The 24,174-nt window shown below is 40.3% G+C and overlaps 4 protein-coding genes across 8 annotated transcripts in view; 2 read left to right on the top strand and 2 right to left on the bottom strand.

Moving 5' to 3' along the window:
- The window catches only part of prkdc (protein kinase, DNA-activated, catalytic subunit), a 48,001-nt gene extending 39,463 nt beyond the window's left edge, over nt 1-8,538 (top strand). For 2 of the 3 annotated variants that reach the window (XM_029528724.1, XM_029528725.1), the window contains exon 86: nt 135-8,538. In XM_029528724.1, the coding sequence (XP_029384584.1) occupies nt 135-339 (205 nt within the window). In that variant the 3' untranslated portion in view covers nt 340-8,538. The remainder of the gene's footprint in view (nt 1-134) is intronic. The other variant, XM_029528723.1, reaches the window with a different exon arrangement.
- Nucleotides 2,080-10,603, bottom strand: garem (GRB2 associated, regulator of MAPK1). 3 transcript variants are annotated; one of them, XM_029528726.1, is made up of 6 exons: nt 10,242-10,603; nt 9,200-9,340; nt 8,785-8,915; nt 7,254-8,459; nt 6,645-6,799; nt 2,080-6,391 (listed from the first exon to the last, which is right to left on the bottom strand). In XM_029528726.1, exons 1-6 carry the CDS (start codon nt 10,360-10,362, stop codon nt 5,551-5,553), a joined length of 2,595 nt encoding a protein of 864 aa, XP_029384586.1. In that variant the 5' UTR covers nt 10,363-10,603; the 3' UTR covers nt 2,080-5,550. The 3 variants fall into 3 exon arrangements, with proteins under 3 accessions (XP_029384586.1, XP_029384587.1, XP_029384588.1); XM_029528727.1 differs by having other exon boundaries at nt 2,080-6,388; XM_029528728.1 differs by lacking the exon at nt 10,242-10,603 and adding an exon at nt 9,756-9,852.
- Nucleotides 10,469-17,671, top strand: ncf2 (neutrophil cytosolic factor 2). The gene is made up of 16 exons (XM_029528729.1): nt 10,469-11,146; nt 11,377-11,459; nt 11,626-11,734; nt 12,020-12,154; nt 12,492-12,599; nt 12,818-12,877; nt 13,231-13,274; nt 14,403-14,544; nt 14,677-14,742; nt 14,934-14,991; nt 15,103-15,146; nt 15,239-15,387; nt 15,468-15,579; nt 16,411-16,525; nt 16,612-16,704; nt 17,038-17,671. Exons 1-15 carry the CDS (start codon nt 10,973-10,975, stop codon nt 16,698-16,700), a joined length of 1,488 nt encoding a protein of 495 aa, XP_029384589.1. The 5' UTR covers nt 10,469-10,972; the 3' UTR covers nt 16,701-16,704; nt 17,038-17,671.
- dph2 (diphthamide biosynthesis 2) lies at nt 16,614-23,927 on the bottom strand. Its single transcript, XM_029528730.1, has 7 exons — nt 23,812-23,927; nt 22,095-22,271; nt 21,808-21,920; nt 18,437-18,657; nt 17,666-18,346; nt 17,258-17,440; nt 16,614-17,137 (listed from the first exon to the last, which is right to left on the bottom strand). Exons 2-7 carry the CDS (start codon nt 22,242-22,244, stop codon nt 17,013-17,015), a joined length of 1,473 nt encoding a protein of 490 aa, XP_029384590.1. The 5' UTR covers nt 22,245-22,271; nt 23,812-23,927; the 3' UTR covers nt 16,614-17,012.
- Nucleotides 23,928-24,174: the final 247 nt, after the last annotated feature.

Below are 24,174 nucleotides of genomic sequence, written 5' to 3'. Positions count from 1 at the left end.
TACGTAACTTTATGAGGGTGTCAAATCTACATATATCAGTAAATTCAATCTAAATAACATCACTGGCCATTTTACTGATGAATGGCCAGTCTCTTAATATCTTTGATGTCTCAATCTCTTGATGTCTTTGTCAGCGAGGAGCTGAAGCTGGGCTTTGAGAAGAGCTTTGCCTTTGCGGGGATGCAGTCTGTGGCCCTGGGGACTCCAGAGCACAACATAAGAGCAAAGCTTCCTGCTGCAGGCCTGTCAGTGGAAAAGCAGGTGGACTGTCTGCTCGACCAGGCCATGGACCCAAATTTGCTTGGCAGGGTTTGGGTGGGCTGGGAACCGTGGGTCTAATTTTTTGATTGGTGAAACATTTATGGTGGATTGGCAGGGTGTGGAAAAAAAAAAGTCTTTCATCTTCGATGTTAGCTCTTTTGTACCTGTGAAAAATCATTCTCATGTCCTGATTTCTGGCTTTATTTGTTAGGCAGGATCTGCTTGTAGTCTCCTAAATCTTAGAATCTTCAAAACTGTATTCTTTTTGATCTGTAATCTTCAGAACTGTATTAGTTAAAGATTGTTTTTCAGAGACATTGTTGCTAAAACACCATCTTTTTGGCCATTTTTTTATATACACACACAAGACCAAGTTTTGTATCAGGACTCTATAATTGAAGTTGGAAGTATTTTACTTCACACATACTGCAGCATGTAAGCCACTTAGATCCAGCCACCATGTTCATATCACTCCTTTGTTTTTAAATCACTCTGGTTTTAAATTTCAAGCAGGAAATCATCTCTCTAAATTAGCATTTATTCTGACATCAGGAACAACGTTAACACTGACTCAGTCAGTGCATCACTCATTCAGAAAAGGCTTCAGTCATACTTATGGATTACAAAAATGAATCATGAAATTTAAACATTTCTACACAAATGAGTGTATTTTGCCAAGCTGGTCATCTTTATGCTTTATATTAACGGTATTTTCACATTGTCATCACCGTGGTTGGTATTTAACTCTAACTTTCTTTCTTATTACTGCTCTAGTGAGGTGAGGCAACGTAGCTGTTTGGCTTAGGCGGTAAATGCAGTTAGATAAATTCAGAGCCACAAAAAGACTTTGCCTCATCTGCATTATATGCAGAGCTTCTACTGCTGGCCTGCTGGGATATACCATTTAATTCCTTCCATGAAGCCTGCCTTTGTTTATTGGTGTTGGATCTCTGATCTCTTGATGTGTTCACTGGAGGTGCATTGCCAAGGCCTAGGCTTTGCAGAGCCCTGTGAGGTCTTCTTCTCAGGTCTTGGCCTTGCAGGACCTCATGGAGTTTTCCTCTGAGGTCTACGTTTTGGTAACCTATGTGAAGTCTTCTGCCAAGGTCTATGCTTTGCAGAATTCCTTGGTTTTGTCTTCTTGACAGAACCTCCTCTGGTCTTCTGAGCTCCATCTGCAGACTTCCCTTGGATTGACTGCAAAGACTCACTAGTTGATGAGTGCTCTTGGGTGCTGGCTCGACCGCTTGAGGGGATGACTGGCATGCTATTGCAAAATTGTGCTGGAAATCTGGTCCAGTGACGAGGTTCCCACTGGAGACGTTTCTTGTAACTTTCAAAGCTCCTCTCACAGTGCTCACCGTTGTTGGGGTAGTGGCACCCGCTGGAGTGGTCAGAGATCTGGTCAGTTGGTCTGGCGCTTGTAGAAGATCTGGTTGATTGTTCTGGAGCACGTAGAGGATCTGGTCGGCTGTTGGTGGGCTAGCCAGGAACTTGTTAAAGTCTTGGACTTCTGGACTCAATGCTGCTCTCGATGAGCATTGAGTTGATATTTAGGCAGTTTTTAACTATTTCCAGTCTGACAGCGTTATATGAGGTGGGTGGATGGGTGGGAGTCTTAGAGCAGCTTGTGTAGTGTCTGTTCATGAGGAATAAGAAAGTGTCTGGTTATGAATTTTACATGGTATTTCAAAATTCTATTTCCATTCATTGTCTTTCAGTAAGATTTAGATCAGTGTTTTTCTGTCTATGTGAAAGGGGAAACCTGTACAGGAGTGCATGAGACCACAACATATTTACAGCCTCCTCACAGTAACATGCTTGGTGCTTTATCATTCAGTGCAAACACATTTAAAAGCCTTTTGTAGTCTTTATAATACATTTCATCTCAAGTGACTCACACCAAGAAATTTTCCCATCAGATTATTTTGAACTGCATCTTAACACAGTCATTGACATCATTGTTGACTGTGTTCATTCACTTTACCCGGATGCTTTGCCAGAAAACACAAGGCTATGAACCTAGTACATCTACTGGGATGCCACCAGTATGTACACTGAGATCAAGGAAAGGAGCTGGTCAGCCGGTTTGGAGCTTGTAGAGGTGAGAAAGGGCTGTTGAAGGGTGTCTACGACATAATTTATTGTTTTACTTGACTTTTCCTATTTTAAGCCTGAAGACAAAAGGAGAACTGGTATTGCCATTGAGATGTAAGATGCTAACCAGCTTTATGTAAGGCAGGAAGTAGCGGCTGCACATCCTCACAAAAGCAGAAGTGATGAAGCTGCAGAACACCTTGTGCAATTTGATTTTGTAGGGACTTTTTGTTTCAAAAGTCATCATGAATGCAGGACTGTCAGGTCAACAAGCCCATAAATAAATTGCACGTTCTAACTGCAGCCAACATGATAATAAATCAGTTTTAGGCTGATCAGGCTCAAACATGTATGTTTATGGGAAAACTAATTACATTTTGATGGTGACTGTGAGGTGTGATGCAGTCATTTTCACCTCACCTGGCATTTTTCAAGAGCACAGCTGAAAAAAATACTAATCACTTATAATTCTAATATAGTACGAATTTATATGTAGACAAAACACTTGTTGAAAATCCTTATATGTCTTTGACCTAGAGGCTGCTAACCTTTATTAGTTTGTGTCGTATGTGACAACATTAATGCATATTAGATAAATACCAGAGAGAGCTGGACTGGATAGAAACAGGAGGTTATGCTGCAGTCTAGATATCTTGAGTCATCTGTGATTTCCCTGACATGATGGTCCAGCTGATGAACCGATCAGTTTGAACTGACTCTTGATGTCACTCAGCTCTGATTAAACTACAGACATCCGTTAATCCATTTTATCCATTTTAATATTATTATACAATGGAAACAATGGATTACAGAATAAAGAACAGGTAAACAGGAGTTAAGTTCACAGGTAACTTAATAAGTGGAGCTTTCTGTAATGTTTAGAAATCCTATTCCACCTGCTGTCAAACCAAGTGCCACCTTCATTCCTTGCTTTTTTGCATAACAATATGTCTCAGCTGTGTGTTCGTTGGACTGGGCTGGTTTTAGAGCTGAGCTCACAGCTCACAGTTATTCTAGTAAAGATACTGAGATGGAAGATTTTTTTTTTAGGCATGTATGACTTCCTGAAGTTACAGTAACACCATGGCAACTTGATCATACATAGCCATGGCCTCACTTTGTAATTCTGATGTGACTTTTGTTTGTTGTTTCTTCCTACTGTCTCTTCAGAGAGCCACAGCTATTGCATAGGAAATTATCTTCCGGACAATAACAGTGTTAAAACACATGCCCATGAATAAGGGTGGTTAATGTGACAAAAATAGCAGGGAAAAGTGGAATATTACACAAACACATATGGCACGGCTTATGAACATGATCAGTAAGGGTTATTTTAAAGCACAAACTTAGAAACTCATTGTAGTTTTGCAGAATAAAAAAAGAACAGAAATTTGAAGCTTCTTCTCAATACAAATTATTTCAACATTAGTAAGCAACTTTGAAAATTACATTAAACTTGCATTTACATACAAAATGAAAATATCAAGTAAAATATGTAACACCCCACTGCAAAAAGTGTGGGGTGATAGAAGAACAGGGGTTATCCGATGGCTCGACAGGGCAGTGTCGTTGCCTATGATGCTGAGGCACCTTCAAATATATTCATTTTTCCATATGAACACAAAGTGTTTCACCTATTATGTTACACAATTGCATAAATAAATCAACTCTGAATCAAGGATATAGAAAATAGTGTACCCAATCTAAATCAATATGTCAGTACCACAGATCATTTTCAATGTTCAGGTCGGAAGAAATCCACAAACACCATCTCCTCAGCTCATGCTGGACAATATTCTCACATTAAGAGAGGATGGCAATGTTAAACTAAAGTGAAATAGCACATTCCTTAAGGTCTCTGGGTTAAGGCGCAGGCAAGCTCTAACTTGTGATACTGTACAATGAGAAGAAAGGAGATGTACCATTTAAATTTTGAAAACCATGTAGTGCATTCACTCCCCCTCCTTTATATTTTACTACTTTAAATGCTATTTATCAAACTGAATTCTACCAAAGTGCACGATGCATCATTTCTATTAGATGTAGAATGTTCCATCATGACCCATCCCTTCTGTTGGTTATTTCAATGTTTGTTCAGAGTAAGGGTGTCATTTTGTTAAACATCATGTATTCATTCTCTCTTATAAATAACCTCCAACTTAAGGTTAAAGCAAGTAGCTAAATGGTTGACATTTAACTTAATGTTAAAAAAGGCATCAAATAAAAATAAGACCTTGCATAAGAAGAGTAGACACTACAAAATGTCTCCAGGGACTGTGTCAATCATTTCATTTAGCTCACTCTTAAGCTCAACAGTCCTGTAGTGTAGAATCACAGCCAGAGTTCAGATGCAGTTTGTCATCGCTAAGCACAGGCTGGTTTCAATGCATACAACAGTTCATCTCTTGAAACCAGCTCCTTTAAGTGATACTCGGAAAGCTTCTTTTCTCTTTACATTAAAACCTGATTTTACTGTTATGTCCAATGCTCAATTAAAAATTAAGGTTTTCTCTTGTTTACCTGACACAACCCATTTAGAGCTGAGAAAGAAATGCTTTTATAATGCCAAAGCCCCTGTGTCTCTTCCTAATGTATTTCATGGGTAAGAGCAATAGTATGACATTGTTGTGCGTTGTGCATAAGGACCTTAAAAGGGGGAGCTCTTTAAAAGAAGATGACTAAAGCAGTTGGTAAACTTCACTTCATTTAACAGAGGCAGATTAAATCAAGTGTATTTATTTGTGCACTTCCATCAAAACCCAGTCCTGGTGAAAATAATCCAGGAGGGAATCTCATACAATAGATTTTAATGTCATAATTGCAAAACTCTATGCTTGAGATTTGCTTGAGAAATCAGCAAAAATTCTGAATTGTTTTGTTCTTTTAAGTAACAGAAATTCCCCTTTTAAGACCAGAATCAAACAATGTCATCAAGCAGACCTCCTGTCCTCACAGCAGTGTCAGTTAGTTGTCCACTTGGGTAATGGCACAAACAATAGCAGGCTGTGTTTGAAACAGTCCTAAGTAGCTGACATTAAAGCATCTTCAGGAAAGTGCCAAATGATTCAACCAAATATCTTCCCAACACTTTAGTAACAAGGACACGCATACAAAATAAACAGTGTGCATAGCATATATACTGAAGGCATGACTCCCCGCACTGCAGCAGACTGTTATATTTTATACTTAGAGTTAAATCTTGGGTCTCCATCCATTTATGAACTGCATGAGTTTCTTCACCTGCAGTTTGCTTAGCTTGAAGTCTTCCAACAAAATTTCCTCAGTGAGCTGCAGCAGTAAATTCCCATCAATCTTCTCAGACATAAAAAGAGACACAATGTCATCTGGCAGGCCAATAAACCTCAGAGATTTGGACACCTCTTCAATAGAAAGGCCGGTCAAATTGTTGGGGGGCTGCCATGGCACAGTGGGAGATGAGGAGGGACAGTTAGGAGTTAATGAGTTAGAGTTGGAGTAAATCTCTTTGGTGTTTTGCTCATGCTGAGATTCCTGCTTATTGTCACATACTGACCCAGGCAGTAAGTCTGTGTACATTTTCATGGCATTTGATTTTGGTGTTCTCGGGGGTAAGATTGGGCAGGAGAGGCTCTGCTTAGTGTTAGATTCCTCGATAGGTTTGTCTGTGTACATCTCTGAATTGTAACTTGAAGATTTAGTGCAGAACTGATTCAGAGGAGAGTTCAGCACACTGAAATCCTTGCAGCCCTGCACATGTTCTCGGCCATCAAAGTCAACAAGGCTCGTGGTACATGTTTTTGGGGTGCTGGGCGATCTCTTTCTGGGGTAACTGTAGTAACTCCGACAGCTGGATGGTAGAAATTCCTCCATGCAGTGTGACTCTCCGCTGAAGTTATTTGGCCAAGACAACCTGGAGGACATCCCATCTGATGGCAGGCTGCCACTGGGAAGAGAAGCACTTGGCTCTGTGCTGTTAAATCTGCCCCAGGTACAGGGGTAGCACACATGGCTCTGCTCCTGTGGGTCAGCGGCTTCTTTTTCACATGATCCACTACTGATGAAGAAGTAGAACAATTAATGGTATGAAAGCAAACATCCTGTAGGCTTCATAATGTGATCCAGGCATTTAACAATCAACTAACCAAACTCGTTACAGTTTTTGAAGAATGGAGGTGAATAAATGGTTGTGGGCAAAGTAAAAGTTCAATATACATCTTATCAATTACTTTTTAACTGCACTCTAATGTATCAGATTTTCTACAAATTTAATATTAAATACAGTGCAATGAAAAACATCCAGTTCTTACATGCTGTAGAGACCAGAGGAATAATAGGAGAGGGTTGGACTTGGAGAGCGGGTCTCCTGCTGCCGCGGCTTTGATGGGTTGGGCCCCAATGGCATCTGTTTTAAACTTCGTGGAGGGATTGGTGGGGCATTCAGGAGACGGCATTCTTCCTTCACCTAGAAAGGAAACAACCTTTTAATACAAAAAGATCGTACAGGACGTCCAGTTTTTTAATCTCATTTGTGGCAGCCTCACATTGAATTTTGACTTTTTATATTGAGTCAGCAATGGATGACTGTCAATCTGAATTCAAAGTCCAAATATTCATCATGTTATAGTGATGAAGTGACTGAAACATGATGGCTAATGGAACATATATTCAGGAAGCTGTCTGCTGAAGAGCTGCAGGCTGCAACTGGCCTGCTCTTTACACTGCAGCAGGAAATTAGATCATTATTAGAATTATTACTAGCCAAATTCAAACTCTCCATGTTTGTGTTGCAAACTGACACTTCACTTGTCCCTGTTGGATTTCTGGCCAAGTAGCTACTTTAGGAGCATTTGCTGTAACCATAGTAACCACAGGTGATGCAAGATTATACATGGCTGAGCAGGGATGATACTACTCACAGCTTCAGACTTGGGTGGGACTGGTGGTGGTGTAAGAGAGACAGCCGAGCTGGTTATTGCCCCAACAGGGCAAGGGATTGGGTACGACAAGGCTGCTGTTGTGCCACAGTTGCTGTTGTTGATGTCTCGAATTACTTCACTTAAAGAGGGTTTTGAAACCTGACCTCTCAAGTGATCCAACCACAACTCTTCATAGGGAACATCTGCCTTGTTAAAGGATGTTTGCTGGCTTGTACTCTCCAGCAGCTCAGGGAAAAAGTGTTCATTGTCTCCAGAGTCTGAAGCCATGCTGTCAGAGGGCAGAAGAGCCCAATCTCCACACAGTGTCATGCAGCCCTGCAGGTTGACCTCACTGTTACCATGCAAGTTGCTGCCGTACACACAGACAGAGAGTCGGTGGAACGACTGGGTGAGTTCATCGCGGGCATAAGTTAAAGAGCTGGGAATCTGCATGTAGCTGGGACAGCCATTGGAACTGCTGCTGCCTCCGCTGCTTCCACTGCAGCTACCATTCCCGCTGTGTTTCTTCGGACTCTTTCCATCATCATTCCAGTCTGTCCGCACATCACGGACAGCACGAGAATAGTCATCTATGTCAAACTGCTCTTGGCAGAAGGTGAACCAACGATGCACCATAGTGTCAAGCCACAACTCTCCTTGCAGCAGCTCCTCTGGAATAATAAATCTGGGCATGGCCATGTGAAAGGGAAAATGGATGGGGATAATTTTGTTACTTCGTAGAATGCAGCATACAACAACTGTCTTTGTCTGAATGTTCACCAATTTGTAGCGATGACCCTCCCGGATTAGGTGGAGGTCATGATGGTTCCGTGGTGGACTGCTGGGTACTGTCACATTGACTGGCAGGCGGGTTTTCTCCACAATATTCCTGATGTTGTGCTCACCATCCTGCATCTGGAGCTCCAGAGGGCTACAGGTGCTGAACCTGCCTTTACACTGGAACGGCAGGCTGATGCTCTCGTTGGTGCGGTGGTTCATGCAGATCAAGCATGGCATCTTGCCCCTACCAATCTTACTGATCGAGTTCAGCTTCCCAATCTTCTTAAAAATTGTGTTAAATCTTGATTTTTCTTTAGAGGTCTTGGCGTAAAGGATCTCAGCCTGGCCCATTAATGTCAGTTCATCCCCAGTGCTTAGTGTAATGTTGTAAACTTCTGTGTCTTCATTGCATTCCCCTGAAGCCATCTATGCAGAAATGACATGGAAAAGAACAAAACATAAGGCTGGTGGGTCAAAATTTGTGTAACTGTGAAGGATGTACAAATAAAAGCTGATCGTCAAAAAAGAAAGTGTGAATGATGCATTGTGTTGGTACATGATTATAGTAACATTAACAGGCTGGTTTGAACCCACTTTGCTGAGATCAGTGTTGTCAGCCCCATAAACCAGGTTCAAGTTCCTCAAATAAACAGGAAATTTTTAATCTTAACTGGGAATTTTGGCATTAATATGAAATTGTCTAAACATCTGTGAAACAATAATAATAGATGTTTTATCAGATGAAATATACCTTAACATTGAAAGTGATTTCCTCCATGACGTACACTCTTTCAGGGAATGCTTTTGCCACCTCCTCCACACTGTTAAAGTACTGCACAGGCTCTTTGACATCTCTGTCCTGCTCCAGCAACTTAAACTGACCTTAAAAGAGGAAACACAAGCATTAAATGGATTGCAGTCCCAAATATCAGCAATCCACATTCTCAATTTTATTGTCAGGATCTGACTCTTTGAGGGTTTGCTGTGTAATAACAACTATAAATTATACCACATTACAGGAAGTGTCATATAGCTCTCGTGTATGTTGGTATTAAAGAGGCTGATTACGCACCACAAAAGAGACAGCTTTAATCATCTGAAAATAAACGGAGGTACCTTATCAACATCGGACAAACACAGGAGTTATCTATGTAGCTGTAGCTCACCTTCATAGTGTACTGGGATCTCTATTTTCGGCCCAATGACATAGTGTCCCTCCTCTAGACTGTGAGCGGTAATAGTTGTCCATTGGCGGCAGGAATGAATCAAGAGGTAGTCGTTGTCTCTGAGCCCATCAACCAACTGACCTGCAGGAATGCAAATGAGTTAACCATTCACAAAGCTGAGCATTGATTGCAGATTACACCCGACCCCGCAGGTAATGCTGTACTACTGCTTCCAGAACAGCTTCCTAATATATCCTGCCATTTGTTGCACAATTGGTTTCAATTTGAAGTATTGGAACACAGTCAAAGAACCACAACAGCACCCTTGGAAGACAAAAACTTAGCAAAATGTAGAAACTGAACGCTGTGAACAGACTGTGCCCCTCTGGATGCTCCAGTCAGACCAAGACACTGGCTCAATGAGCTCTTATATCACTGTTTTCCACAGACCACGACTAATGCCCCTACCCATCCATACCCCTCCAAGTCAAAAGCACAACACATCAGCACAATCCTGCACAGGAAAATTAGCGCTGAGTGTGACAGAGGATGGTACCTTGAAGATCAACACAGCAGTTGACTGCTGCTGTTAAAGCATTGCTCAGCACGGTCCTGACGACAGACACATCTGCAACCTCAGTGAGACAAGATGATCAGCACAGTTATCTATCATTTTATCTGCAACAACTGCCCCTTAGCATGCTTCATTACGCTGCACACATGCCTTGACGATAACCGTCACTGTGTTTCAGAGTTAAACATCGTATCGTCGTCATGTTCCTCAAGGAGCTGTCCCTTACAGTCCGTGACGGTCGCTGTTTTCCCAGGAAATTACTCGGCAGATAAAAAATTGTATAGGAAAATGGCACAAGTTTTAGCGTAACTATTGCGGTATTGCTGGTTACTGGTCAACATACAGTGAAGAAATCAACCGCAGGCTCGCACGTAAAACGACCCGAGTTTGATGGACGTGTTGCTAACTAGCCGCTAGCCGACACCTCTGCACTGTAGCTTAAACACTTAGAGACACAAAGTTACTAACCGTTGTCCAGCTTGACAATTTGAGGCAGCCTATAAGAACTGACAAGCTGATCTAATGGCAAGGACGTCGTACTCCATGTAACATCCTTTAAATTATTGTACAACATTGTTCCAAGGTCCATTTTGCTAGCTTACATTAGCCAACGGGAGGGTTAACCTAGTTGTGTGTAAACAGGGTCTTTAAACGCTACACTAAGCTAACCAGCTTCACAAGACACCCGCTCTCCATCTACAGCTTCGCTTCACTTCGTGATCGTTGCATTTTCCCCTTTGTAGCTGTCTACGTATCATTTCTAACTGTTATCTGATAATGAGGCAGAGCCATGTTTGTTTAACTAGAGAAGACTGCACCGAGGCAAGTTGGACACATGAGCAACGGAAACACGCAAGTTATTCTTTTAAAATAAGAGTTTCATTCGGTCGACGGAATTTCTAACATAATACAGCGACTGTGCGCTGATCTCTAAAAGAAGATCAGTATTGGTCGTTGGCAAAAAGTTCGTGCTTTCAAGTTTGGCACTGAAGCGAATAGATAAAAACAGCAGCCATCTGTTATGCACACAGCTTTATTCCGCTAAAGCTCACTTACTCGAGCCAATGTAAACTGTAGTGGTGGTGCGGATAAAATGTACCAACAATGACACAGTCATCACACTTCCTCATTTCTCTGATACAAACCAAAGGAGCTTCCTTAAACTGGTCTACAGTTCAGTGTACTTTTAACCAGCAACGATGTCTTTTGTGGACACCCTGCGTCAGTGGGATGAGGCTGTCTCTTGTGTTGACAAGGAGGACCTGTCAGAGGCATTCAGGATTTTCCTGTCAATCCAAGAACCAAACTCCAAAATTTGTTTTGATATAGGCTGCCTCCATCTTCTTAAACAAGACCTGGATGCTGCTGAAAAGGTAAATCTGACCCTGTTCTCAAAATGCATGCCAAATGTACACCTTCAATTTCTATGTTGTAATATTACACATCCAAAGTGGTTTTCTTTTTGGTATTTAGATGATGAGTTGAAGATGAAATGCTGTGATATTTTTCTGTCTTAAAGTGCAAGTCACTGGGAAAGAAGAAGTAGAAGTTCACAGTTTCTCTTTTCTTCAAGAGGAAGTCATGGTGTTCTTACTTTTCTCAGGCATTTGATTGCAGCATACGTAAAGATGAACATTTGGCTGTTGCTTTTTTCCAAAGAGGCATCACCTTCTACAAAAAGCAGAGGCAAGAGACACTGCTCACTTCAACAAATGTCCACATTCATTCTTCATATTAAACTGTTTAACAGACACCAGCAATCTTTATCACAAGTTATCACTAATGCACTTTCTCTCACAGTTTTTGGTGAATCATTTACGCAAAAATAATTAACTGCATGTCCTGTTTATAGATATGAGGAGAGCTTAGGTGATTTCCAGCATGCCTTCAAGGCACTAAGAGGCAACCAGCTGATAGATTACAAAGCACTCGGTCTCAGATACAAATTATATGCCTGTGATGTAAGTATATTGTGCATATGTGTATATATATATATATATATATATATATATATATATATATATATATATATATGATCATGCTGAACATTCTTAGTTTAATCTGTCCTAACAATTAACTGTTGTTCTACCAATTTTCCTAAAACTGTCAAAAAAAAGAGAAAAAAGTGAATATATTTATTGAAATTTAAAAACAGACTGGAAGGATTATTCTTGATTCAGTGGTATGTGATGGGGACTGAGGGCTCAAAATTGTTTTTGATATAATCTTAATGTTTCCCGCCACAGGTTCTCCACAACATGGCCCTGGCTGAAGCTCAGCTCAGCAACTGGGAAAAGGCCCAGGAAAACCTTGTGAAGGCTCTCAACTACAAGACAGAGTTCAAGCTCAATATCATTGACAAAGCTCTGCAATCTACATTGGTCAGTTCTGGTGTGGCACTGCCAGGAAGATGCTGTTTTTGGATTAGTGAAAACATTTTTATCAGGGTTTTTTTTTTTCACCTCCAAATACTAATTCAGTTACTCAGTTTATTTCCATAAGATTATCTTTGTGACAAAAATGTTATCGCTCTTTTATTGAGAAAAATGTATTAAAATGATAATAAACTAGAAAAACTACAAAATTATAATAAATATATAATAGCTTCTCTAAAGCAGGTAAATGGTCAAGGTGTGAGCAGCTAAATTGAAATTTTCTTTAATGTCACAAATAAGAGACATTTTTCATGTCATTATATCATTTCAATTTCACCCACAGAAACAGAAACTTTTCAAACTAGTTGAGTTCCCATCAAAAGAACTATTTAAACCAAATAAGACCTATGTTGCTGAGCTGGAGAAGAAGGACTACTTGGGCAAAGCAAAGGTAGTACACTATCTAACAACATGCTTTTGCCTTACACAGATGTTAGTTCATCAACACCAGTAAAAGTTCTATCATTCAGTCACATATTTTATACAGACCTCATACTTTCGAAAATAAACCATAGGCGATATTTGCACTAATCTCAAATAAAACATCAGAATTAGCAACGTTAAATAATATATATATATATATATATTTTTTTTTTTCATCATCTTCAGGTGGTTGCATCTGTGGTTCCTCAGGATGAATTTTCAGGATTTGCACCACTACAGCCACAGGTGACATGAATTTATCCTTGGCAGCAGAGTACAGTCATACAATGACTGTTAATATGTCAAAAAGATTCTTCATTCATTTATTTTGAACACTTTAGAGGGATTAAATCAGGTTCAGCATTGATCAAGCTTTTTTGTATTGGTCATTATGATGCAAGGAGAACTTTGATGTAGCACAAGCTTCATTATAAATGAATTAGGGGCTTATACCTTTTTAAAAACTTTTAAACTCAAACATGTCAAAGACAGTGGCTACAGTTTATTTTATGAAAATTAAGCCAATTCAGTGATGCTGTGCTGCACCATATGTATTTGAAGCTGATTGGAAGCCTTGCATGATTGGTTACATCTGACAGGTTGAGGATGGCCCAACTGGTCCAAAGGAACCTGAAGTTCTCAGGTAGGACAGTGCAACCTCATTTTAATCACTACAAACACCAGAGATACATAATGCTTGTACCATATTTTGCGGACCATAAGGCGCACCGAGTTATAAAGTGCATGATAAAACGTATATAAAGCCAAACGGTCAGGTAATCAAGTCAGGTATTCAACTCATTCACAATAACTCAGAATATTGTTCAATTGCGAAAAATACAGAAAAATATACTCACATTTTAAATCATTCGCCTTCCACAAATCCATCAAATTCCTCATCTTCAGTGTCTGAGTTGGCGGAGGTCAGCGTACCACTGCCAGCGACAGCAAACACCTGAAGTTAGTGTGACGTTGTCACCCAACATTTGATTATAATTGGATTATGATATGGATTTGAAAATTGGGTTTACGTTAAAAACCTAACATTGGCTTGATGTCTAATTATAGTGAGGTAACACTGACTAAATGTTGGATGATGGTTGCTTGCCAGCACAACATAATTAGTTCTCTAACATTGTCTGAAGTGTAACCCGTATTAACAGACCAACGTTAACACAACCTCCCTGTGTCAGCTGAGAATGCTCCGACGATCCATCAAGCGGAGCGGCTTCGTCGCTTACCAAAGTCACACTAAAATATTTTGACAGATTTGAGCGCAGTGTACCACATAAAATTGGTTCGAGGTCAGTAAGCACAACAAGAATTCAGACATAAGGCGCACTGCCGATTTTTGAGAAAATGTAAGGATTTTATGTGCGCCTTATAGTGCGAAAAATACGGTAAATGAAACACCATGATCAGTTGATAGTTAATTAGTAATATTTGTTTGGTTGTTCCGATTTTACCTTGCAGAATACTTTTACAACTGATTGTGAAATACTTGGCCAGATGACATTACAACACAGAAAACTAGTTTCATTCCTCTTAGCATTAGTAGACTATGTAAAAAATATATATAAAAAAAAAAAAAATCTAACTAAATAACAATAGAAACCATAACTAAAAGGCAATAAGGTCAGGTAAATCTATGAATATGCTTCTAAGTGAAGGAAAATGGATCAGTGTGTAACTATAGTCCAGAGAACAACAGGATATAGTGCTGATAAAGATTGCTAGTATGTGAACAGCAGGTGTCTTTCTGTCCTCACAGGGCTTTGGAAGGTGAGCCCCACACTGTCCTGTTTGAGTTTGTCCCTGAGACCAGCGATGAGCTGGCTGTGGTGCCAGGAAACATTGTGTTCGTACTGCACAAGGGTGCTGACAACTGGGCATCTGTGATCTTCAATGCAAGAGTAAGACTGACTTTCACTGTACGCCTCCATGTACCACAGGTTCTCCTTCTGTTCAAATATGCATCTGACTCAGTACTCAAATTAAAGTAAAGTTACAACACTCCTCAACTTATGCTGCATCATCTTGTTCAGAGAGGACTTGTTCCTTATAACTACTTGGAGCGTTTGGAGATCTCATTGGCGTCGAAACAGAACGAGGTGAGGAATGAACTTTCCTCCATTTTCTTATTGTATGTGGCTGATGTGATGGTAATATTTAAACACATCTGTCCAGCTAGTTTGTGTTTTTAGCTGGCTTCTGACATTGCAAAACATTTTTTGGAGAGGTTTAAATTTTTCTTGCTTTCTAAATGTAATCTGGATGGTTGTGGATATATAACCATGGACAGGAAACACGTAAACCACTAACAACTCTAGAACCACCAACCAGACCTGAAAGGAAACAGGGTAAAGAAGTCAACCAACTTTATACACATCTGTCAAAACTGAAATACAGAAGGAAGTTCTATTTTCTGATGTCAGAAAACCAAACCCCTCTCCCCATTTCCTGTATTTAAGGTTCTATCCCAAGAGATAACAGCAAGGAAAACACACAACGTGAGGTATGCTTGGATCGATTATCTAATGTGAAAAGGCTAGATTTTCCTTTTTATGTCTTTGATAAACTGAGAATTTATCCTTTCAACTTTGGCAGGATGCACAGCCCACTGACAATTCATACATCGTCAAAGTCTGTTTCACATTCAATTTTGTGGTCTCTGTACCACCGGGGTCTTCCTATACAACGCTGGTTGAGAAAATCAGTAAAAAACTCAATCGCCCTTTCTCTGCAATCACCTTAAGGTGCAGTGTAAATTATGAAATATCTTCCACTGTAGTTTATTATGACTGCTGAATAAAAAAAATATGTTTTTTTTTCTTAGCTTAACATCAGAGACTGATGAACAAAGTGTGATCAATATCAACTCAGATATGGAGCGTGTGTGGAGTCACATCAAGGACAGACACATTACCCTGTGGTGCAAAACAAAGGAGGTAAGATCTAACCTGCCTCTGTGCAAATTCTCCTCACATAGCACAGCCATTCATGTTGGTGCTGATACAGGGATGAAGATGAGGCCTGTGTTTATGAAGGAAACCTGCTTGTAACTGATCAGTATCACTAAAGTGTTTTCCTTAAAGCAGCATTTAGTCAAACATGTTTCATGGTGGTCCTGCAATGGAATTCAACTATCATAGTACATCCCTACAGATTGTATACAAAAATGGATGTGGCCTCTGGGTCTGTAAAGTAAAACTAATGCTGAAGAGTCTTTAACTGGCACCTGGAAAATTTGCCAAGATCCAGCCTTCACTTCCTGCCAGCTCCACTTTCTCCTCCAAATATAATTTCTTCTGGCTTCAAATACTTAAGATGGATACTTCAAAACAGACTGCAAACTAATGGGAGGCATTACAGTTGGTTTGCACTTGGGACAAACATATCTGCATTCATCAATCTCCAGAAAAACTGTTACAAATTCACTGATTAAAATATCAACTGAGAACGCAACATCACAATGAGCATGTATTGTAAAGCTTGTACTTTCCTTGCTCTACTTGTAAAAACTATGAAGCCAGTGTTAAATAGAGCTATAGATATGCAAAAGAAAAGTTATACTGCAATTATATTGGCAGATACTACCATTTAGAAATTTTGATTTCACATAAAATTTAAAATTCTGTGTTGGGTTTTGTAAAATGGCAGGTCCCTGAAAGCTGGTCTTTGCACTTGGTTGCGATTTCAATTATGTTTTGGTTAATGGTGCAGCTTTACTTCGCAGAATTGAGCAGAATTAACAGATTTGTGTACATTTGTGATTTTAGCAAACCGATGAAAAGACACGAGAAATTACATTGGTGGCCACTCATTCCTATGAGTCATCAAATCCAGAGGACCTCACTTTTCATCAGGGGGACACAATCAGATTGCTCTCAAGAGGTGAGACTTTGATTCTTTTGAAAATTTTCATCCCACATATTTAATGTATTTGTGTTAATGTATTTAATCTTTATGTTTTTCTTTAGTTAACCAGGACTGGTTAGAAGGACAATGTAATGGCAACACTGGCATATTCCCTGCATCCTTTGTCGAAGAAGTTCCTGTTAATGGCTAGTAATGTATGTCAATACAAAACCAAAAAAGTGACTAAAAGTAATTAAAGTGTTCAGTGGCCAAAAGAGAAGAACTGTCCAGGTAGCTTCATGAAGGTTCTTCAGTCTTTAATTAAAAGAGCCACAATGGTCATCATGCTGTTATGCAGGTTTACACTGTAGGTCTGACTCTCAGTCTATGATTCAATGATTAATGATAAAAATAGGCAAAATCTGATAGTGGACTATGAAAAGATTTCATTACCTTCCTGCAATTACAAGTAATAGCTTGCTTTTGTGGCTGACTGCGTTATCTGTAGCCTACTGGTAGATTTTCATGATGTTCCTTCCTCTTCATAGGCAATGGCTATGCCTCTCCTGCCCTCTACAGCCTTCACCACAGGTGTCTCCCCCAACTTCTGTTCTAAGCCATGCCAGCTTCGCTCTGCCAGAAAGGACGCTGAAAAGAGGAAGCAACAACATATAATTGTACATTTCTAAAAGTCTACTTCTGTGTATTTTTTCTTTATATATTTTGGAACATTAAGTTATGGCATATTTGCACAATTCTGTTCCATACCAGCTGAATTTGTGTTGGCTACAGTTAGAGTCTGGTTCCTGAGGACCACAGAGGAGCTGTACGGAAACTCTGTAGGTTCACTAGCCAACAGATTGCGGCTTCGCAGAGCGCCAGTGATTAAAGACACGTCTGTCTCTTCTTCCCCCTCCTGCTGATCAGCCAGAGGCACATGATTCTGTCCCCCTAGAGCAAGTTTGAGGTGAAAAAAGAAAAGGTTGGATGTAACTAAAAATGACAAATTACAAGGAATTTGAATCTTTCATACAAGTTTTAGCATGAACCAATTAATGCAACATTGTCCCCTAATAGTCTAAAATAATTCAATGTGTATTTACAAAAACAATCAGAATAATCATGAAGTATAAATAATTTATCACAGATCTGTATTGTAAATAAATTTTTAACTACCTGGTAGGAGATGGCGAAAGTCTGTGACATATTCTTCTGACCACTCCCTGTTATTGTTGCAAGCCATGTCCATCTCAAATGGCGTCACCACAGGTTTATAAAACTCACTTGAGTCCAACAACGAGTTCTCAGGACATGCGATTAACACAAAAATATCAATTTCAAGAAAGTTGGCTAGTTTGGGTACATTCAGTTTCCCCATGGCAAACATATAGCTCTTCTTTCCGGCTCTGCGGATAGTCTCCTTCAGCTGCTGGATGATAGTGAGGTAGTCTGCCACCCCCAGAGTGCCGACCAGAATGCCAACCACATTGGCATCTTTGGCCCTTTCAATAGCATAATATCGCTTCATCAACGCACAGTTAATCCTAACCAACTCAGTCCTCCCTGTCATTGTACTGGGGTCAAAAGAACAAAATGCGCAGCGATTCCAGGTCATCATGAAATTTCGCAGGGTGGCTCCTTCCTGGCCAACAAAGAACATACTGTAATCGGTTATACATAAACCATTCTTCAAAGAGAATTGCCTTCCAAACTGACAGATAATCTGCTTGTCATCTTGTTCTGTGTCGTCATGTTGCTTTTCACTTTGGCCATGACTGCAACACTGCTCGCCTTTGATAACAAGCTCTGAAGCAATTAGGTTTGGATAATCTGAAGACAGAAGAGCTGCAAGATCACCTGAACAAAAGAAAACATGTAGGGTTACTGGGGAGGACAGAAGTCAAGTGAATCTGCTGTTGGATGACAGATCTTTGGGGCATGTCTTACTTATGGCATGAACATAGTTAACATCATAGAGGATGACAACATGACTCTGTGTGTCAGGGTAGAGGTCTCTGAAGGTGGAGGCACACTTGCTGACATCCACTGGTCTGCTCTCAAACACGTACATCAAAGGCAGTCTTTTAGAGGGGCTGAGGCAAGCTCTGCCATAGTGCACGATGCATTCGGCGCCAACATGTTCCGCAGCAACTTCATCCACACAGCAACTGCTCAATAAAAGTCAATAAAAATCTTTATCATATACAATCATGAAAAAAATGACACCCTATGAAAGCCTGTATATTTAACATAGTTGGGCATATAGGATCCAAGTAATATAACTCAACAATTAAAATTTAAGAAAAGCCTTTTTAAAACTTTCGGTAAATTGTAATTGAAAAAGAATGCAATTTCTGGTGAGGAATAAATTTGGACAACCTCACGTTTCCACACTTAAAATCGTTAAAAATCACACAGGTGCATCACATCAGGTGCACATGAACATCGTTACCAAGCATTTTGAAGGAGGCTTGCATTTGATTTGGTGTACCCCTGACTGTTGAAGTGAGAGTGAGCACCATGGTGAGATCCAAAGAGCTGTCTGAAGCCCTCAAAAAGAAGAAGAGTCTGGCCGTCCAAACAAGTTCACCCCTAGAGCAGGGTTAAAAGAAGCTAAAGCTAAAAGAAGTTATCAAAAATCCTAAATTGTCATCACAGGACCTGGAGCAGGCTCTTGCTACTGTTGATGTGAAAGTGCATGACTCTACCATCAGAAAGAGACTACACAAGTTTGACTTTGATGGAAGGTGTGCAAGGAGGAAACCTTTGCTCTCTAACTGAAACATTTAAGGCCAGATTGAAGTTTGCCAGAGATAACGTAAACAAAAACAAACTTCTGAAATAATGTTCTTTGGACAGATTAGTCTAAAATGTAATTCTTTGAACACCAGAACAGAACCCATGTTTGGTGTAAAACAAATACAGCATTCCCAGAAGAGAACCTCATACCATCTGTAAAGCATGGCACTGGAAGTGTCGTGGTTTGGGGATGCTTTGCCGCAGTAGGACCTGGCCAGCCCACCATCATAGAATCCACCATGAATTCCACTGTGTAACAGAGGGTGCTTGAGGAACACATGAAACCATCTTAGGGCTGGGCGGTATACCAATTCATACTGAAAACCGGTTTTTGCATTTGTTATGAATTTTTCATATACTGGCAACACCGGTTTAAATTGCCTAAACATGTCCCAAATGCAGCGCGTTGGTAAATAGTTTCACAGGGGACCGTTTGCATTGCTGCACCGCTAAACACGCATTGAACAGAGCGGAACTACACTGCGTACAGAATTATTAGGCAAGTTGTATTTTTGAGGATTAATTTTGTTATTGTACAACTACAGTGCTCTTGGTCAATCCAAACTGTTAACAAACCCTCAAACCTGAACTTTAAGTAGTAGTGAAGTTAAGTGAAGTTTTGGCTTTCTTAAGAGAATATCTATATGTACACCATTATTAAGCAACTATTAGTGTGCAGAATTATTATGCAACTAAATGAAAAACAAAGATTTTTTTCCTTCTCAAATCTTTGCCGGTTAATTTGCGTCTTTTCTTCTCGACACGTTTCTTGCGACCCTGTTGACTATTTGATGGTTCTGTGATCACGGCCCAATAGCTTAGATATGTCAAGAGTACTGCAGCCCTCTGAAAAACTTTTTACAACTTTTGACTTTTCAGAGTCAGTTAAATCTCTTTTTTGGCCAATTTTTCCCGTGGAGAAGAATCTGCCTAATAATTATACACACCTTGATATAGGGTGTTGATCTCCTTAGGCCACACCTTCCCTCATTACATAAATACACATCACCTGATATGCATTAAATCCAATAAGCATTCAAGTTGATATAGCTTAGAGTTGGAAATCATGGATAAAATGATGATATGGTCAAAATAATCACTTGGCTAGTAATTGCGCACACACTGTAATAGTGGTGTTGCTGAGCGTGGTGGACATAGATATAAAGAGTAGACGCTGCATCAACTGCTACTGCCTACTTGCGCTGACTAGCCGTGGGCCACCATCTTGGACCAGTCACCCGCTCCACTCAGTATAATCTGTTTGGCAGATGCAATGGACATTTAATCAATCATAACTCGCTGAATACTAAACTGATTTTCATGCTTTTTTTTTTTTTTTTTTTTTTTGCTGCAATAGTCATACATGTAGCTATGAAACGAAAATCTGCACCTCACCCTCCACAGCATCAGGTAAAACCAACAAAGCTAAAGGACAGACGAATGGACAGCACTGTGTGGGGCCATGCAAACCTGTAGGCTACTAATACTTGTGCACAATCAGGGCCGGAATGGAACTCATTTTCAGTCCTGGAGTTTCATGCCTCAGATCGGCCCACTTTAGATCCCTGCACTGGCCATGTGTGCTCTTTAGACATCCATGGTGTGCACAAGCGTGTTACGTCCCCATGATTGTGTACGCTACTGTAAAAAAATTTAATAAAAATAAATAAATAAATAAATCTGCCAGTGGAGGCGGCCCAGGGTCAGGGACTGCGGCTGGGAGGAGCAGCATATAGGGTTGATATAGTTCAACCCAGTGCCATGAAATAAATCAAACAAATAAATAAAAAATAAGAGAACACCGGCCCATACATCAGACCGGCCCTCCAGTCCTCTGCACAACACACAATATTCATGGATTGTAATAGACTATTCTTGGCCAATATGCAGTAAATCTTCTCTCAATCAGTGGAAAATGTGGTCAACACTGAATCATACATGGAAAAAAAACAAAAACAAAACACTGTGAAACTGGAGTAATTCTGAAAAATACCATGAGAGAGAATTTTGGTCGTACCGCCCCACTCTAAACCATCTATAAAAAAAAATTTAAGCTGATGCAGAGCTGGACCTTGCAACATGACAATGGCCCAAAACATACCAGTGAATTCACCAAGGACTGGCTAAAAACTAAGAAGTGGAGAGTCTTGGAATGACCAAGTCAAAGAACGTATCTTAATCCCATTGAAATGCTGTGGGGTGACTTGAAACGGGCTGTACATGCAAGAAACCCCCCACACATCTCACAGGTGATAGAATTCTGCTTTGAGGAGTGGGGCAAACTTTCTTCAGATCGATGTCAGAGACTTGTAGATGGCTACAAGAAGCTTCTCACTGAAATCATTTCAGCCAGCCACTAGTTATTAGGGGGTAAGGAAAGAAAAGTGTACATTCAAAATATAACATGGTTGTGCTGGTTCAAGGTCTGTAGATCAAAACATGTAAAGCATTAAAAGACGTCACAGCACAGATGGTATGTGCATTATTATTTAACCAAGTAATTAGACTTGGTGTGTTACCTGCCATAGGAGGTATCTCCTAAAATGAATGGCTTGGCGTTACTGTGTTTCTCAATCTCTGCTGCTATTCCAACAGAATCCACCAGCAACTCATCAGGAAACTGCAGTGCAACCTGTGAACATCAGGAAAATGGATACATCAGCCTCTTAAGACTGTTTTCATTTCTGCAAGTGATTTCTAACAGACAACAGCTGGCTGCCAGCTGATCAATTTCTGTGTGGTCCTGAAATACTGGGAAACTAAGGACTAAAATATATACATCTGGTGAATGAAATGACACCCTCACCTTTTTAAAGTTATGCTGGTTGATAAAGTTGCAAGTCTTCCTAATATGATACAGCTCTTCAAGTTTTTCTGGAGGACTATTTGTTTTCACTGTGACATCCACAACACGCTGAATCACCATTTGGGAGCTGCTGCTGAATGCATCAGCCATTATTGCACCAGGGACACTCAATGGTCACTGCAAAGAAACAACAAACTGGACGTTATTATGCTAAAATTTGTTTCAAAGATGTTTGTTATGGGTAAAGTTAAAAGAAACTCAAGTTACGATGTTGAGCATTTGATTCACTGGAAAGCTATTATCTATTCTATTTACAGAGAAAAAATTAAATTAGCTAATTTTACTGTATTATCTCCATTCTGACAATATGAACAGAACAGGCCCACCTTCAATACCCTTAAAGACAATTGAAATATCCTTTCAGCAGCTTTTTTCTCAGACAAAAATATATGATAGCAAATCAAATTTACATAGCGCTTTTGATGGTACTAAAATACGATTTAAATAGGTGCACACAAAAGCAGACACAAAAAAGACAAGTAAATGCGTAACAAGACAGATACACATCAGGAAAATGGAGGGGGATGAGTGTAGGAGGACAGTCAGGTATTGTTGATGACTGTGAAGAAGTGCGATTTGAGTTGCCTTTTAAATTGTTTGTGTTGGAGATGTTGATGGGCAGCGAGTTCCAGAGGGTTGGTATGGTGATGGTGTAGGTTCTGACCACAAGGTGCAGTACTTGGTCTTCGTGATGGAGGCCAGAAGACCGGCGTCAGCAGAGTAGACACAGCAAGTTGGGGAGTGGCGATGGAAATCAGTCAGGTATGAGGGGACAAGATTGTTCAGAGCTTTGTGGGGGATGAGGATCTTGAAGACGATGTGTTTCTGGTGGGTCCATGAGATGGGGGTGGATGAATGTCCACATAGCTCCTTCAGGCTGTGCTCGATTGATCCCTGTGGGAGACCCAGCCAGGCCACCAGGCGCTCGCTTATGGGCCCTTAGTCCAGGCCTGACTCCAGACATAGTCCCCTGGCTTTCTCTGGGCAGGGTCACCTTCCTTTCATTGTTTTTTTTTTTTTTTTTTAAACCATTCTTTGGCTGGTCCTCGCCTTGGACCAATTCGTCTTGCGTTAGGGTTAGTCTTGGGAGACTTTACCAGGAGCACATGGCTCCCAACAACACAGCTCCCAGATTCATCAGGGCACGCAATTCTCTCAACCATGATAAGGGTATGGTTCCTGTAGCTGCGTGGAAGAGCCAGATTGAGGCCAGTCGAGGTGGTTCGGGCATCTGATAGGGACACTGCTTGAGTGGCTCCCTGGGGGCCATATCCAAAAATTGTATTTTATATTTGATTTAGACTGATTTGAGAACAAATGTTTGTTTTTTGTGTTGCTATTGATGTCTGAGTAAGGTGAAAATGCCATTTTTCGCTTTCCTAACTAAAAGAGCTCATCATCAGTTTTCACATGGGTTTGATACTTTAATATAACAGGCACTCGAGTACAGTTTGAAGATATACTGTTGTTAAGACGGGGACACGTGGTAAACAGGATAAAGTCTCAGTAACCCTATTAGCGCCAACTGCTCCTCGCCTCGGTCTGCTAGCTTAGTTAGCTTAGCTGAAGCTAGCTCAGCTCACTCCAGAAAGCTTCATCTAACCACCGATTCAACACACACTATTAATAACACCTCCCGACATCGGCACACACTCACGCTGTCTCTGTCATGACATTTGCTGGCTGGTAAAAGCTTCTTTGACATATGCACACGTGCAGACTGGACACCACAGCAGCAAAACCCGGACTCACACTTCCGGGTTAAGGTTTTTCATAATAAAAGACGTGGTTAATCTGTTTCACCGCTGTTTAGTGCTGGAACTATTTCTCGAGACAGCGAGTATTCTAAAATCCCCTCTCTATTCTATACTAATACTACCCACATTTTACCGAACTTATCGCGTCTTTCTTTCGTTCTAAACACATTCATTATTCAATTTAATATATCACGATGGGAAATAGTAAAAGAAGAAATGCTTGATAAATATGACCATGACTAGTTCTCTTTAACAATATCATC

This window comes from Echeneis naucrates, chromosome 20 (genome assembly GCF_900963305.1).
Source record: "Echeneis naucrates chromosome 20, fEcheNa1.1, whole genome shotgun sequence".
In the NCBI taxonomy this organism is placed as follows: Eukaryota; Metazoa; Chordata; class Actinopteri; order Carangiformes; family Echeneidae; genus Echeneis; species Echeneis naucrates.
Note: the sequence above shows the minus strand (reverse complement) of the source record. Positions and strands in the feature narration are given on the sequence as shown.

What these genes read in the sequence shown, in the direction of transcription:
- garem (XM_029528726.1), bottom strand. Translation starts at nt 10,362, where the DNA reads ATGGACCTTGGAACAATGTTGTACAATAATTTAAAGGATGTTACATGG. An exon ending in AAATCACTTTCAATGTTAAG is followed by an intron (nt 8,460 to 8,784) that starts GTATATTTCATC and finishes ATTTCTGCATAG; the next exon opens with ATGGCTTCAGGGGAATGCAA. An exon ending in TCCTCTGGTCTCTACAGCAT is followed by an intron (nt 6,392 to 6,644) that starts GTAAGAACTGGA and finishes CTTCTTCATCAG; the next exon opens with TAGTGGATCATGTGAAAAAG.
- ncf2 (XM_029528729.1), top strand. Translation starts at nt 10,973, where the DNA reads ATGTCTTTTGTGGACACCCTGCGTCAGTGGGATGAGGCTGTCTCTTGT. An exon ending in TGGCGTCGAAACAGAACGAG is followed by an intron (nt 14,743 to 14,933) that starts GTGAGGAATGAA and finishes AACCATGGACAG; the next exon opens with GAAACACGTAAACCACTAAC. An exon ending in TTCTCTGCAATCACCTTAAG is followed by an intron (nt 15,388 to 15,467) that starts GTGCAGTGTAAA and finishes TTTTTTTCTTAG; the next exon opens with CTTAACATCAGAGACTGATG.
- dph2 (XM_029528730.1), bottom strand. Translation starts at nt 22,244, where the DNA reads ATGGCTGATGCATTCAGCAGCAGCTCCCAAATGGTGATTCAGCGTGTT. An exon ending in TAACTATGTTCATGCCATAA is followed by an intron (nt 18,347 to 18,436) that starts GTAAGACATGCC and finishes TCTTTTGTTCAG; the next exon opens with GTGATCTTGCAGCTCTTCTG. An exon ending in CTTTCGCCATCTCCTACCAG is followed by an intron (nt 17,441 to 17,665) that starts GTAGTTAAAAAT and finishes AACTTGCTCTAG; the next exon opens with GGGGACAGAATCATGTGCCT.